The sequence below is a fragment of the Notamacropus eugenii genome, chromosome 1 (genome assembly GCF_028372415.1).
Source record: "Notamacropus eugenii isolate mMacEug1 chromosome 1, mMacEug1.pri_v2, whole genome shotgun sequence".
In the NCBI taxonomy this organism is placed as follows: Eukaryota; Metazoa; Chordata; class Mammalia; order Diprotodontia; family Macropodidae; genus Notamacropus; species Notamacropus eugenii.
In genome coordinates, this window is record NC_092872.1 from 536,153,667 (window position 1) to 536,171,200 (window position 17,534).

Consider the following 17,534-nt stretch of genomic DNA (forward strand, 5'->3'; position numbering starts at 1 on the left):
TGCAACTTCTTTTCCTCCCTCCCTCCCCTCCCCCTCCCTTTGGAAGGCAAGCAATTCAAGATCGGCCAAATCTGTGTAGTTTTGCAAATGACTTCCATAATAGTCGTGTTATATAAGACTAACTATATTTCCCTCCATCCAATCCTGCTTCCAATTACTTCTGTTCTCTCTTTTGATCCTGTCCCTCCCTGTGAGTGTCGACCTCAAATTGTACCCTCCTCCCCATGCCCTCCCTTCCATTGTCCCCCCCACCCTGTTTATCCCCTTGTCCCCCACCTTCCTGTATTGTAAGATAGGTTTTCATACCAAAATGAGTGTGCATTTTATTCTTTCCTTTAGTGGAATGTGATGAGAGTAGACTTCATGTTTTTCTCTCACCTGCCCTCTTTATCCCTCTACTAATAAGTCTTTTGCTTGCCTCTTTTATGAGAGATAATTTGCCCCATTCCATTTCTCCCTTTCTCCTCCCATATATTTCTCTCTCACTGCTTGATTTCATAAAAAAAAAACATTTTTACTCAAACTTTGCTGTGTTTTTAGAGTGACATGGATCTTTGAAATGGTAGACTATCCATGGTTAAATAGTTCAAGTCTGTGGGTGGATAGTGATGCTACTTTTCTTTTCTTTGATTTCAAAAGGATCTTCTTCTTGAAGAGAGGTACCAGCCACATAAAAAAGGCTCCCTGTGTAGTTAGAAAGACATGCTAAATCTTGATGAAATATCATAATTTCAGCTTTTGAAACCATTGGAATAGGAAGGGAGATATTTTATTTCATTTCTTATTCACAAATATTTTTAAATCGTGAATTTTACTGGTTAAAGTAATTCAAGCAGAAATATTTTGTTTTATGACCAGAAAGACATAGAGGTCACTGGAATTATCTTTAGGTCGTTTGCTTATTTATTTATTTATTGCTTTCACATGTACTGATAGAGTGCTCTATGTATAGTAGGTTACACAGAGCCCATCAGCTGCCTGAATAAAGACCAGAAGCAAAACCTTGGGGAAATAACAACTCCTTCAGCCCTTTCTTTTTCTCGTTTAGTTGGGATTATCTTTCTAGAAGCATAAGCACCATTTTGTCTAGTAAAATGACCAACTCACTTTGTTTTCTCTGCCTGCTGGAAACCTTGTTGAGTCTGGATTTATCTGACCTTGAATCTTGCCTAATCTTATTTTGCTGTCATGACCCAGACTGACCTACTTGCCTATAATCCTGATGACACTTTCCTTCCTGGCTCTGAATTCTGCTCAGCCAGCCCTGTTCTAATGATCTTCTTCATCTGTACTTGTGGAAGCTTTCCATCTGCTTGATCATTTTAGTTATTTTTTGTGTATTCTTTTCAATATTACTTGTGACTGTAGGCAGAATTTTACACATTACTGTGGAAGGTACCATTTACACAAGTACTGGTAAAATATTAGAAATTCATCAGAGAATTAAACTTTCAGGGGCAAATAGTTCAAATTTGGAAAAAAAATTTACTTAAGTTTTTGTGACTAAACAAATATTTATCTCAAACCAGATAACATGACAAAAATATTTTACAAACACTTCCATAGAATGACTGACATTTTTGACTTTATTTTTTATTATTTGGCCAAGTTTGCTTTTTTTGCTCATCGGTGATTAACTGATGTGAACATTTGCAAAAGGATTTATGAAGTTAGGCAGACCTAATCATTTTTCAAAATGTCTACTTGACATTTGGAACTTATATGTTTTGGAAACTGTTCTTCTCCTTAATATTTTGTTTATTGATTGTAGAATAGCACAATCCACTCTCAGAGGATAGATTGGAAGACTATTTTGCCTAGGATGACTACAATTATTTCCTATCTTGGTCAGCCAAGATTCCCACTATTTTCCCCAATCCTCTTCTATCTCTCCAGCTCATCTCACATTCCCTCTCCTCCTCTAATTTTTTCATGGTCTTTTCCCTACGTAGTTATTCCTCACATTTGCCTACGCAAACTTTCTTAGGAAGTATACTAAAATTGTTGAAGTGATTTGCCTAAAGTCAAACAGGTCATAAGTGGGAGAACTTGGATTTGAACTCAGGGCACCTGACTCTAAAACAAACACTGTTTCAGATATTCTACACTAATATCCGTTGCTCACTTGCTGTGACTGTGGGCAGGTTATTTTTTTTCTTTTCAAAGAGATGATAACATCTAGATTGGGGGTGTGGTGAAGATAAAAGAGAATCATAGGAGTGTTAGGAGTACAGATTAAGGAAATCAATTTCTATAAGTTTCACAAAGTTAGTCTCATTACTTGGCTGTTATTTTTCACCTGTGATTCAATGGAGGCATGGAATTCTATAAATGTAAAGCTAAGAGACAAAAACAAAGCAGCCCTCATCTTCTTGGAACTTATATTATCTTAGGTAATGCAGTATAGCATAGCAGAAAAAGGATCAAGATAAGTAACTTCCTGGCTGTGTGACCTTACATAACTATTCTGAGCCTCAGTTTCCTTGTTTGTCAAATGGGATAAAAATGTCCTGCCAATCTTACAGGACAATGATGTCAAAATCAAATAGAAATGGAGGCCATGTATAAGGATTCCTGTAGTTCACAAATTGATTTAGAATACCACATATTATTATCTGTTTCATTACATTTTTATTTATTTATAAGTATTTCACAATTACATTTTGATTTGGTTTGGACCCCATTTGGCAGTGTTGTCAGGTGCATGCAATCCAAGGGCCACCATTTGACACCTCTATTGTAGGATATGCTAGGAAGATGACATGAGATTTCATAGGTAAAAATTCCTTGATAGCTATGGAGTACAACAGAGTTGGAGGTATTATTATTGTAGGAATGAATTAGCTGATGGTAAATATCATTAACTTGGGTTCTTCTATGGGACATCACTCTAAGTTCTTACTTTTCCTAGATCATGATTTCTCTCAGGTGCTGATTTATTTTAGCCTTGATAATAGGATTTCAGTGCATAATTGATTTAGCCAATCCCTCTGCTTTAGATTGCACAGTCCATAAAATAACTTGAATGGATGGTTACCCATTGTACTTTCAAGCCTCCTACTCTCACATAATTCCACACACCAAACAGAATAATAAAATCTCTGAACTGAAAGGAAATTTAGAGGTTGCCCAGTCCAACCCATACCTAAGTAGAGATTCTTTGTACAAATACCCTGGAAAAATGGTAATCCAGCCTTGGCTTAAAGACCTCTAATTCATTATCCTCAGGGTATACTATTTCACTCTTGTATAGCTCTAATTGTTATATAGTTTTTCCATATATTAGGCTGAAATTTCCCTCTCTGCTTTTTCTGTTTGTTGCTCCTAGTTTTGCCCTCTAGATTCAAGCAGAGCAAACCTAACCCTTCTTGAAGAGGATAGCACTTCAAAAACCTTTGAAGACAGTTCTCTTTAGTTCTTGTGTGACATAGTTGCAGTTTCATTACCATTTTGATTGCCTTCCTCCAGAAATTCAGTAGTTTATCAATATTTTTTTCTAAAATGTATTGCGAAGAACTGAGCTTAGTATTCCAGATGTTACCTGACAGAGTCAGAGCATGATAGCAGAAGCGTTTATCTTTTCCTGCTCTGAACGTTAGACAACCATTATTGCTGCTTAAGCTTGCATTGACATTTTTGGCTGCCACATTGCCCTATTGAATCATATTGACCTTGCAGAAAACTTTAACTAGTTTTTTAAAAAATCAACCCTTTTCTAGCTAGGTGTCCTCCTTGTGTTCTTCTCCCTTTCACCTCACAAATATTTGTGCAGTTGGCAGATATTTATGTTAAAAATGGGAGTGCTTGACTTGGAGAGGTATTAGCATCTTACATCACTGATAGAAAAATTGTAGTAGAGAAAGGCATCAGAGTGGTGAAGTGGATAAAACACCATACTGGGAGTTGAGAACAGGATTCTAATCTACTTATTATCTGTCAGTTTCACTAGAAAGTGAACTCATTGAGGTCAGGGGCTCTTTTTGCCTTTATTTGTGTCATACAAATTTAGTACAGCGTTCAGGAGTTACATGCAGTGACCCTAGGATGAGTGAGAATGTTTTATCCATAATCACAGCTAAGCCTAGTATAGGTACAGCGATTCAGTCAGGGATAGAATCAGAGGTGGTCTCCCTTCCTCCACATCTGCACAGGTCAACATGCTGGGGTGGTGGCATAGATGAATAGTGGGATGTATTCTCCAGTCTGCAGAAGGTGTAGAGCTTATAGGAGCCTAGGTTTATATAGGTTTTTCATATAAAGCGCCTGCAATGTTATGTTAATGCTGGGGCAATAGGATCAGAGAGCATGGACCAATGTCCGAAAGGTTCTCTAAAATTAGCCGGCAAAGCCTACTCAGTATAAGCAAGGTGGAATTATAACTTTGGCACATCAATAGACTTGCTGGAGAGTTTCATCAGCAAGTTCTAACTAGAATTGGGTGTAGTTTATACCTTAAGCCTACTAAAATAGTGTGGCAAGAGACAGTTCTAGGAGAGAGACTGTAGTCTCCTCTGACTATTCACTTTGTACGCCAAACAGTGGTACATGGTAAACAATAAATAATTTTTTATTAATTGAATGATTGCTTGACCTTACAGTACTCATTGGAAATTTCTGAGTATCATTTCTCTCATATATAAAATAAATGACTCGATGGGATTAGATAATTTTGGAGACTCCTTCTGCCTCTAACATTTCTTTTTATAGCATAAGTACCAGCTTCATGGAGAGCATCTCTACCATATTAACATTTTATGTTTGCGAAGCACTTTACATTCAGTACATTATCTCATTTGTGTCTCATGACAACCCTGTGAAGTATACTACTGAAGGGATTGTTTCCATTTTATAGATGAGGAAAGTGAGGCTTACATGGAGACTTGCTGTAGTAAATGACTTATTCTGTGGTCACAAAGCTATTAAGTATCACAGGTAGAGTTTCAATTCAGGTCTTCTGTTTCTCCATCTAATATACTACATTGCCATAAACTGAGAATATGCCAGATAGGCTTGGGCAGAGTGCTGCATTAGCACCTGTTGTAATGAACCTTGGGGGAGATTTTGACTGATCTCCAGACAAAAGCAATAAGCAGCAGATAATGGACTCACTTCTAATGTTCTTCATTTCCAAGTTCCCCAAAGCCTTTAGAAACAACAGTATGCTTTTAGAAGCAAGCACTGTGCTTATTATACAGTCCTTTCCACTGTCAGTTTGAAAGTAAAATACTTTCTCTTTGGCATTCTCTGTACCCAACGTGATGTTGATGGGATCAAAAACTTCACTTATCATAACATACCATGCACATCCTTCACCTTTTCATTTTTGTCTATTCTTTTCCCCGCCAATCCCTTCTCCAGCTTCTTTTCTTTAAGGTCTAACTCAAGCCTCACCTCCTCAATGAGACTTGCACGCCCTTCTTGACTACCCAGCCCACTTTAGTCTCAACCCTGAATTCCCCCAGCACTTCTTAACCATTGCTGTCTGTGGCATTCATTTGAGAATTATTATGGTTTACCTCATACTATTGGTTGTCCAGGTGTGTGACTAAGTCTTCTTTCTCTCTGTGCCCAGGTTCTAAGTTATTTCTGCCTCCTTCTATCTTTGACAGTTCTTTGTTTCAGATTTTTACTAGTATCAAGTGTTAAATTAAATTTTGTTCATGATATTGATATGTCATGTATGACATTGATATACAATAACCTATTCTTTTCATTTTGTCATTTTCCTTTTCAGTAATTTGTCACCTTCCATGTATGAATGGAGGTCAGTGCAGTTCAAGGGACAAATGTCAGTGCCCTCCGAATTATACTGGAAAGCTGTGCCAGATCCCAGTACATGGCACAAATGTACCTAAACTCTACCAGCATTCTCAGCAATCAAGCAAAGGCTTAGGAACACACGTTGTCCACTCTACACATACCCTTCCTCTGACTATGACAGGCCAGCAAGGAGTCAAAGGTAAACATTATTTCCCCTACAGAACTTAGCCCATTTGTGTGACCCTAACATTTCTGGGCATTGTGAGAAATGTCAGCCAGGAGAAAACTGGGAGATTGCTGTTCTGAAAGGAGGAGACTGAATTAGGTGACTGTCATGGTCTCTCCAAGATCCTCTAAATTCAGCCTTTGAAACTTGATGTTCCTTTTAAATGCACATAACCCACGTTAATAACAGTTACTCTCTCAAGTGTGAAATACAAATTCCCTTCATAAGAGTGTAAGAGTTTTAGTAAATTTTTGTTTCAAAGTATCTGACTTCAGATCTTGTTATAAATTTAAGATAATAGAGTTTTTCAACTTTAAAAAATGTTATGAGAATCACAATAGAAATTGACTAGTTACCAGAAAAAAAATACTGTGCTGTGAGAAATTGTAACTTTCTCTTTTGAAGGTAAAAGACAAATATTATAATTACCAACAAAGCAGAAACTATCTATACATGCATATTATATATATATGTTTCTCATATATATATGTATATGAGAAACTTTTATAAGTAATCTCTGCTGTGATCCTTTGCAGTAATCTACTCACAAATTACAGCTGAATCACACATTTGCATCATAGGTTTATATAAGACTCATCCTAAAAAATATCTTTTGTGGGCTTCAATTTTCTTTTCAAGTATTACTGTCAGAAGCTGGAATTCATTTCTGCAGTTGCTTTTTTATTTTAGAGAAGGTTTGCATTCTAGGGTAATTGCAAATTTGAGCTGTATGACTGCTGACATCAAGAACTTTGCTATGGCTTTTGAAAGCTGTGCATGGAATGTAGGCAAACTCTTTAGCTTAATAAATATGCTGGGATTATTTGTTATTATGATCTATTACTAAGAATTTCTTTCTCTTCATCCCTATTTGTTTTAGTGAAATTCCCCCCAAATATAGTGAATATCCATGTGAAACATCCACCAGAGGCCTCAGTACAGATACATCAGGTTTCAAGAATTGATGGCTCCACAGGCCAGAAGGTGAAAGAAAGTCAACCAGGCCAATCACAGATCTCTTACCAAGGAGTCCCCATTCAGAAGACTCAGACCATACACTCAACATACTCTCATCAACAACTCATTCCTCATGTATATCCTGTTGCAGCTAAAACTCAACTGGGAAGGTGCTTCCAGGAAACCATTGGATCACAGGTAAGAGACAGCTGCCATTCTCTCTGAGATTTAGTAGGTCTTTTGAGCTCCATGTCTGTAAATTCACCTGGATGTCCCATCAGTACTTCAACATGTCCAGTTATCTTTCCCTGAAACTTGCTCCCCCTTTGACTCATTCACTATGCCTTTTTTTGGCACCCCTTCAAGTCTTATCTGTCCATTGTGGTAAAAATATTGGGATTATCTTTACTCTTCTCCCTGCTACATGTATCTTATTCATTTGGTTTCTAGGTCTATTTTTTCTGTCTCTGCAGCATCTATCACATCTGTTCCTTCTCTTGATTTCCACTACTATCAGCTTCATGTATTGCAATAGCTTCCTGCCATATTTTTCTCCCTCTATTTCCATTCCTCTCTTAAATCATCTTTTATATAGCAGTCAGACAAATTTTGCTTATGTATTGATCTTTGCATGTCACTTCTCTTGTCAAAAATATAGAATAGCTAGTATTTTTGAATTCTTATTCAGCAGAAATTTATTGAGTGCTTGTAATGTGTTGGGCACAGAGAGGGATACAGTATCGAAGAGGTCCCTAAAGAGCTTAACAACTGAGTAAGATCCATGATCAATATGCTTTTCAACCTTGCATGAATGTAAAGATGCTTTGATTCATGAAAACTTACTTCAAACTTACATATGTGATCACTCTTTGTAACTCAGCCTCTCAGATCTGCTTTTGGTCAAGAGATACTGTTCAGAGAAAGCCATACATTCTCAAAGCTACATACCTGGCTAGTCTGAATGTGAGACTTCCCTGAAATCCATAACAAAGATACCCTCATCTCCTTAGAGGTCTAGTAATGTTGATATTGAGGGAGGGGATCAGGAGTCACCCTGTGAATTCTTCTGTATCTGATCTTCAGAAAACACTCAGTAATGCCTACCTATTGTTCATGCTCTTTTGCCCGACTTTTAAACTTGCACAGTTTGGTGATTATTACATTTCTGGCCTTATTTCATATTGCTCTCTTCCCTATAGTCATACTCCCACAAAAGCAGATGACTCTCAAACACACTTTGTATTTTCCTGCCTCCATATTTTTGCATATGGCGTTTCCCTCTGATTAGAATATCCTTCTTCCATCCAATGCTCAAATTCCTACCCAGCTCTCAAAACCTACCTCACATTCTACTTCCTCCAAGAAGCCTTTCCTCATCTGTATTTTTGGCAGTGAATCTCCATCTCGAACCTTCTATCCAACTTTGTTTGCATTCTTTTAATGCACTTATTATGTCTTATTTTATGTTATAGTTATGTGTATATGACATAACTTCCTGCTAGATTATGAGCTCCTAGAGAGCATAGACATTTCTTAATTAAACATTTTTTTCCTACTGCACTGAGAACAGTGCTCTATAATTCAGTTCAACTTACTTGACTAATTAAGAGCCTACTGTTTTTTTAAAATATATTTTCCCCCAGTTACATGTTAAAATTTTTTTAACATTAAAAAAAGTTTTAGTTCCAAATTCTCCTGTTTCTCCCTCCCCTTCCCCTGCCTGAGACATCAGACAATTTATTATAATTTATACATGTGCAGTCATGTAGAACATTTTCAAATTAGTCATTTTGTACAAGAACACTTGAGTAAGAAAGAAAGAATGAAAGAAAGAAAGTGAAAAATAGGATGCTTCAGTCTATATTCAGACAGTATCTGTTCTTCCTCTGGAAGCAGATAGTGTGCTTCATTAGTCCTTTGGGATTGTCTTGCATCATCGTATTACTGAGAATAGCAAAGTCATTCACAGTTCTTCATCACTGTTTAAGCTATTTTCAAGGTACTAGAGGCGTAGAGAGAAATGTGATGGCTAGTCACTGGGAGCTTACAGTCTTGATACATAAAAGATGTCTTGAATTTGATTGTTTCCATTTCTAGTAAGTGCCACCTTTGTTGATCAGTTGGGAAGGGTTAATAGCTTTACAAAATGATTCCTTGCTTTGCAGAATTTTTAACCATCAGGTTATTTTTAAATATTGACATTCTCTAGCCACCATCCAATAATAGTTTATTTTATATCATTTGATTTACATGCAATTTTTTTGGAGTGCGTCTTTTAGCATGGTATGTCTCTAAAGTCTTTAGAATCATCATTGTATCAGCTGTACTACATGCCATACACAGGTATTCAGTTAGTCATTTAATAATTTTTTAGGTAGCTACTGTGTGCCAGGTACTATGCTAAGTGCTGGAGATATGATAAAAACTCAAAGTAAATAGCTCTAACTTAGAACATTAGAGGCAGGATGATACTCATTAGTATCTACTTAGTGTTAAGAGGTCTAGAAGAAGGCCCCCATCACCTTGGGTCAAACTCTTCCAGAGAATTAGTAAGAGGCTATGAATAATAGTCATCTAAGATGAGAGGGTATACAAAGGTGGCTGTTTGAACTGATGGAGAGTTTGTCTGCATTAATGCGATCCATTGAAATATCTATAAGAATATCTCTTACCTAGTAAGAAATAGACAGTACCTTAATTGTATTTTGAACCCCCTTATTTTACAGTTGAGGAAATTGAGTTACCTGAAAATAAAATTAATGGTTCCTTTTCCTCTTCTTTAGGAAATATGGTGAATACCGCTAGATATTTTGTTAGACCAATAGTAAGAATGTAACTTACACTATAAAGTCTATGAAGGCAAGCACCATCTCTTACCTAAACCTTAGACCCCACCAAGTCCCTAGCATAGTTCTTTGTACATCCAGTAATAGATCATGGAATCATGGATTTGAAGAACATTTTATGGACATGGATTAGAAGAGACTTTAGAGGCCACTGAGTACAAGTCATCATTTTACACATGAAGTAATGAAGGCACAGAGAGGTTAAGTGACTTGCCAAGTGTCACTCAGCTAGTGTCCAATGTGGAATTTCAACTCAAGTCTCCTTGACTCCCAAATTTGGTATCTTGCCCACTATACTACTCTTCCTTTTAAGTGCTTAGTATTTTCTTCATTCACTAATATTTATTAATGTTCATTCTTTAAATGGATGAACAAATGGATCTTTTGCTAGGAGGAAGAGATATTAGGCTTGGTGGGCACCAGGCTTAAACCTAAAAGAGACAACATACATATAAACTCAGAAATGTAGCTGTTTTCATGGTATAATATTGTCAGGGTGCAAAAACTCCCCCTGTTCTCAAAGTACTCCTTTTCATCTGCTCACTGATGCCTGAAATTCTTTAAGCAGAGAAAAAGAGCCTCTTATTTCGCAAGCATTTTTAAAAATGTGTTTTTGGAAAACCTTCACTCATATTCAAGATGTGCCCTGCAAAGATTTTTTAAAAATATTTGTGCCTCCTTGCAATTCCTTGTCTGCCAATGTAGTTGCAGCCAGTCATACAGATGGAATTTTCATGAATGGTAAAAGTAATTGTGCAAAAGCATGATACTGTCTTGTCAGTGTCCCTTCCTTTAAGGAGAATTCTTATTGATGACAGGTTTGCCTTTTTGAAAACTCTGGAAGTGTGTTGTCTTTGGGAAGTTTTATGAAGAACCTGTTTCTTTTCAATGCTGTGGTGGGCACTCTCCAAAGCCAAGAAGGGAGTTATGGCAGTGGCCCCAGGACTTTCATTTAGCAACTTAATGCTAAACGTTGAATGAACTTATAAAGAAGATAGAGTCTTTATTGTATAGTAAAAATAATGTGAGTGATGAATTATGAGGAATTGTCTTATATTTCGACAGGATGAGAACCATTCCTCCATTCCTATTAATCTATGAACATTTTATTAAAAAGTGAAATTTCGGGAATTACTTGGTAGAAGAAAAGCATTTTTGGTGGCCATGCCATCAAGAACATTCTAGTTTCATGGTATAACCTAGAAGAAATATCAGAGTAGAATAAGATGAATAGATAAATTCAGTTAAACAACTCTATATAAGGTAGTATCTAGGCACCGGAAAGGTAAATGAATTCTTAATTTTAGTAGCTACATGACCTTGGGCAAGTCACCTCTCTGAACCTTGTTCTAAGGTTGGCTAAGGTATTTGAGGCAATGGAAAGCTCCCAAAGGTCTTTAATTACACTCATGTATTTTTAGCAAAAGAAATTTTTAAAAGTGTTTTGAGATCTACAGATGAGACTAGGAACAATGAAGGGACTTCCCCACAGTCACCTTGCTAGTAAATGTTGGAGTATAATTCAAAATCAGATCTTTCTTGGCTGCAAGTTCAATAGGCTTTTTACTTCACAGTGCTACTTTAGTGAGTTGAGGCAGCCTTTGCTAATTTTAAGCTCATTTCATCTATACAAAAGTTTGGGGAATGGGAAAGATAGTGGATTTCTTCTGACCTTCATTGCATCCTTCATTCCATTAGAAATGGTTTTTTTCTAACGAGGGGAGGGGTAGAGGAGTCATTTCTCCTTGTGTAGGGAATGGACGATATGGGAGCAATTAAGGGCACCTAAAAGCTTCTGTGACACTAGAAGGGACCTCAGAGCAATATAGTCCAATCCTCTCATTTTACAGATGAGAAAACCAAAGCCATGGAGGTTGTGACTTACCCAAGATCATGTAATTAATTAAGGATTATGATGGTGACATAAATCTCTGTGAGCTAAATAATGACAAGTTGGAAGGGAATTTCATAATTACTTCATAATGATCCCCTTATCACCTATCACTCAAATATGTAGGGAATAAAACTTATCATGTGAACCATACCTTGCTAATTTTTAAAAATAGGTCTAAATCAGTGGAAGGGAACCTCACATAATCCCAGACCTGGTGGGAGAGAATTGGTGGGTAGAGAGAGTAATACTAGGAATTATGGCCTTGGGAAATTTCCCTCTTACCTCATAAAAATCTTGATTACGCACAAATTACTGTAGTGCTACTGTGGTATGCAGGATGAAATACTTCACTGGGACTGTTGCTGCAACAATCAGATTAAGTCCAATTCCTGTGACAAATGTCATGAGATGAGGAGCTTTTGAATGTATGTTTCAGCAGTTAACAGGAGAGAACTTCCTTGAACTATACTTAAGAGGTGGTTAAATCCCTCTTCTTTTCTGGTGTGGGTTGGACACAAATCTGGTGTGAGTTGGGAAATGATGACGAGTTGCCTTCTTCAGAGATGCTGGCCTCCACAGGCAGTGCCTAGGAAAGTAGAAGGCCCATTGAGTTAGCTGAGGTCTGGCTTTGCTTGGGTGAAACAATCTCACTTTCTAAAATCCTTAACAACACTTCCTATGCAATGAGATTTTTTTGTCTCGCATCCAGATATTTGCAAGGCTTGACCTGTTACTATATGTCAGTGAGCCTTCTTGTCTTTAATTGATCCAGGGTAACTGTTAGGTTAGAATAGCCAGGCCAAAACTTACCTAAGTTAAAAGGCAACACCACACATCAAAGCCAAGGGTGCCTGCAGTTTGTAGCCTGAATTGTTAGCTGGTCTGTGTCCAGTAGACAGGGCCAGATTGACTGCGTGCTGGTCCCCTTTCCCTACCTAGAGTAGGAATAGATCAGCAAAGACAGGGGAAGAATTAAAGAGGGCTGGGAAAGAGGGAGAAAAATCAAGCATGTACAGAAGAACATGTCTTCATGTTACTGGGTTTCTGCCAGTAGAAGATACTTGCTCAATTTCCTTGAAGTCAAAGTACAGGGCAGATGTTAGGATGCCAAAATGTAGATTCCTAGAACCTTATTAAAGAGTACTTCAGAGAATCAGCTGTGACCCAGACATTACCCTTTCTTCTGTCTGAGGAAGATCTAATCTGAACCCAGGCATCTTGCCTTCTAGAAATGACAGAACCTGCCTTCGTAGAGCATTAATGTCCAACATAGCTTATTTAACAAACAATTGAGAAAGCTAATGCCCGCAGCCTTTCTGAGTCTCTCCCCCAGATGCAAACCCCTTTGCCTTAAAGAAAAATGTCTTTTCTACTGCATTGATTCCTTAAAGTATCCATGGCGCGCTAAAGTAATTTGTGGTAATTAGATTTCTTTTTTTGTACTAGGATCATCAATTTAGAGTTGGAAAAGTCTTTAGGTGTCTTCTAGTTCAGAGGTATCAAACATATACCTGTAAGTCTACATGCGGCCCACCACACTACTGAACCACAACCAGGTTAAAATGTAATTGGGAAATATTTAACAAAATAAATAAAAATATAATTTAAAACAGTTAAAAATCACACTTTAAAACTAGTCCAGAGGTTCTAGCCACTTAACCTCATTCCACCTTAGTTTCATCATCTGTAAAATGGTGTTAGAGTTAAAAAATCTCGAAGATCCCTTTTAGCCCTAAATATTATACCTCATTCTTTTTTCTTCTAAAAAAAAAAGTACTCCTTTTAATCACCTACTTCATTGAATATTTGGCTTCAAATGACTTCTTGGTATTTCTAAAATTAAATATATCCTTAAAAGATCAAGATTACCTATTAAGGGTATTTTTTTACATGCAGTAGACTCTTGATGGTAGCTTTCAAGAAGAGTTTCTAAAATGTTTTGGTCAGCTACAGCATAGTTGAGATAAGCATTCAGTCTCTTAACTTGATACTTTGAATGGAATAACAGTCATTTGTATTCTAGTCATTCAAATGTTATTTGATACTTGCATATTGACCAAATGCCATTATCAAAGAGAGGTCTTTAAAGGTTGCTTCATGTCAATGAAATCTACTTTCTGATTCACCGCGTGCGTACACACAAGTTATCTATTAAAATGTTATGCCCTGGCACTTTTATTTAAAAGACAGCAATATTGCCATATAGACAGACATTATGTAAGATAGATCTGACTCCTACTTTCTAAGAGCTTATTATCAAAGATGCATTCCACTGATGTTAAACAGTATATAAAAAAGCTATATGGACATATAGTCAACTCCACAAGTCTTTTAAATGCCAACAATGGCCTCACCTCCATTGCCTAGTTCTTTAATGTATTTCAATAACCATCTCCTTTCATCTCCTCCATTGTCTTCCCTGATAACTAGTCTATATTGCTTTTAATCACAACTGTCTTATACTACTACTCTTCTCTGAATTCCTATTGTTTCTATAAGCAATGCAACACAATTTTTATTTACATGTTTTCTAATTATTTTACATGTCTATGACTTGTGACTTTGCTGGAGTTGAGAGCAGTGATAAAACATTAAATTTCTTTTGTGTTTCTTGTAGTTAGAAAGCAAACTCCCATAGAATGTAAACTCCTTGAGAGTTGGGGCAGTTTCATTTTTATCTTTGCATACTCAATGCCTGGCACATTGAAGATACTTCATACATACTTGCTGACTGGTGTATTGATTTATAGTATCTACTAGAGTGCTAAGTAATTGGTGTTTAGTAAATATTTGATTATTGAATGAAATAAATATTGCCTTTTAAATAGATGACTGGAAAGTATATTTCATGCACAGAATGGAGACTAGAGGATGAATCTTAAAACATGTAGCTCTGATGAAATAAGTTGGGGGCTAATCACCATTTCCTCACTTTGTCAGTCAAGAAGACTTGATAGGATGAAATGTCCAGATTTCTGGATGATGGAAAGAAGGGCATTTCCTATTAGAGTTGATTTAGGCCTATTGTTCTGGGGCCAGCTTGGAATAGCTAGATGAAAGGGTTCTCGGGAGGTCTGTGCTCCCTTATTTGTAAAATAAAGCAAATAAAACTAAATCAGAAGTGTTAAACATGCTTACTGCAAGGAGAGCAGCTGAACTGGATTAAAGTGGATTGGGAAATATTTCACAAAATAAATAATTATACAATAGATAATGTTAATATATGGTTTTCTAAGTCAGTACACTTCCTGTAGGGATTCTTATAGTTGCCCCTGTTTCTTTTTGAGTTTGACACTACTGAATAGATGATATCTAAGGTTTCTTCTAGCTCTAAATCAGTGATCTTCTGACATAAGGTGAACTCTGAAAGAGATGAAAACAATGACTTTCAAAACAAAGCAAATTACAAAAGCAGCACATATTTATTACAAGCCTTCTGTGTAAGGAAATAGAGGAGGTAATGTAGTTAGGAAGAATTTGGTCAAAGATTTAGTTCTTTTTCATAAGGCAAGTGCAGCATCTGTGGAGCTGTATTGTGATCGAAGTGATTGTAAGAAATCTTGAGGGTCTGCTTAATGAGAACAGTCCTAAGTGACAGTCTATTTAGAGTCTATTCTCTATTGTAATTTATGAAAAATGTACCAAGCCTGAATTAATGTTGTGGTTATTGGGATAGAGAAAAGAACAGAATTGATAAATGATGTAGAGAAAAAGGTATTAGTAGCACATTCCAGGATTTAATAAGCTTGAGGCTAGGAAGTTATTCTTGACATCTCACCTAAATCCTTCATGTTAATAAGCCACCCCGAAGGGTTCTCCCCTTTAGACTAAACATCTATAGTTCCTTATTTTTTCATCATAGGTCTCATTTTCTAAACCCATTTATCATCTTTGTGCCTTTCATCTTAACCCACTTCAAATTCTCCTTGGTGTTCAGAAATAAATCACCATCACTTAATACTTCATAGGCATCAATAAGCTAGACCAGTATGCATAGATGGTACACAGCAGGACTCATCTATAGGAGCCAGATGGTTCGTATTGCATTTATGTTACATGCTATTCTCCCCCTCCTTCCTTCCCTCAGCTTTAGTATGTCTACTTAGGACCAGGCAGGAACCTGTTTAAGAGTGAAGTTTTACACAAAATGTGGGTAGCACAAATGAACATTTTGAAAAACACAGACTTTAAGTTCGATGGAATATAATTTTTGAGGGATAATTGGTTGCCTTAATAATACTGATTGTTTCTGTTTCCTTTTCTTAATTCTCTCCTAAACAAGTCTTTGTCATGTAGAGACAATATCAATAAAGGATATTTAATTAAATTTAATCTAGTTGTCATCAAGGACAATGCTATGTCATGGAATTTCTGTAATTATTTAGCAAAAGAAAGTTCAGAGAGAACTGTATTGTGTAACATAAAAGAACACACTTCAAAAACCTGTGAATTCTCCTTTTGTGAAATGTTAGAAATATTAGAGTAAAGCCAGTGAAAGACCACAATTGAATAATTTACTTTAAGAAATGTAAAGTAAAATCAGATGTTTTACACTTAGGGATTTTTTTTTCATTTAGAAACCATTTTTTCTTTAATGTAGTTAAAAAAATTACCATTTCAAGAACTAGTGTAGTCTGGAATTCTTGGGAGTCCAGGGTTTGGCCATGGATTCTTTTAAACAAATACACCATCAGAAATTGATGCAGTTCCATTTATAGTGTTTAGTGCTTTATCCACAGTAGGTTCTTTATAAAATCAATATCTTGGAATGTCAGAGGATTAAAGTTATATCAAATACCCCAAATGCCTAACATTGCTTTAATTACTCTAATAAAAGAAAACTAGATGGACTTTAAAAAAAAAAAAAGCTTACTTGTAAAGAATGCTTTACTGAAGCCAAAACAAATTTTTTACAAGTCTTTTTAGAAAATCTGGAAGTATTTAAGAGTTTTCCTCCTCTTCATATGAGACAATGCCTGTTACTGTGCCAGTGATACATTGGACAATAGTCTTGTTTATAATAATCTGCCATTAGATCAAGCTGATCAAGTATGTTGCCGAGCAATTATATCAGTAACATATTTCAGAAATGTGTAACTTTTTCTCATTGCTGAATATAAATAAACAAGCTTGAAGCTCCATTTTGTTGATGTTGAACAGCTCTCATGAGGTTTCCCCAGTTCTTTTTGGATAGTTAGCTGATGCTGAGGGACAGAAGGACATCATTTTTCCTGGAAGTTGCTTAGGGGCCTCTTAATAGAGGTGGAGATACATTTATTTCACCCGGTAGATGTTTACAAGGTGGAAAAAAAAGATGTCCCTAGGAACTTTTTTTGTTAATATTTCACACTAAGTACAGCCAAGATTTTTTGCCCCAAGGGACCTTATTCTTGTGAACATGAAAAGTCTCAGATTTCCAAAAGTGGGATTCAGGTTGTTCAACTCATGACACTATTTAGTGAATAGCTTCTGAGTGCCAGAATACCATGAGATTTTATGCCAAGCTATTGGTGGTGCTTGTTCCTGGGTGTGGATAGATGTGGGCACAATAGCTGTAAGTGTACAGTAATTTATGGGACACCTGGGAGGTGCAGTTGAAGAGATTTGTTTTCTGATGGATTGCAGCCTAAGGCATGAATTGATATTTCTTTGCATTTTTATTCAATAATCTAGGAGAATTTAAATTTAATTAATCTGGGTAAAGTCTTGAAGGCATCTGAGGAATGCTGTGTTAGGGAGGAGAGCAGCAGGAGGGGAATGGAGCATGGCCCATTGGATCTACACAGAGGAACTCCTTGTACCACTTGGCACTGATCAATTATAGACAGGTGGATAGGAGCCAAATGACAGT

The 17,534-nt window shown here is 36.5% G+C and overlaps 1 protein-coding gene across 4 annotated transcripts in view; it reads left to right on the forward strand.

Annotated features, from left to right (window-relative positions):
- LTBP1 (latent transforming growth factor beta binding protein 1) overlaps positions 1-17,534 on the forward strand; it is a 477,680-nt gene that overhangs the window by 232,590 nt on the left and 227,556 nt on the right. For all 4 annotated transcript variants that reach the window (XM_072634139.1, XM_072634140.1, XM_072634141.1 and 1 more), the window contains 2 exons: positions 5,735-5,959; positions 6,867-7,141. In XM_072634139.1, the coding sequence (XP_072490240.1) occupies positions 5,735-5,959; positions 6,867-7,141 (500 nt within the window). The remainder of the gene's footprint in view (positions 1-5,734; positions 5,960-6,866; positions 7,142-17,534) is intronic.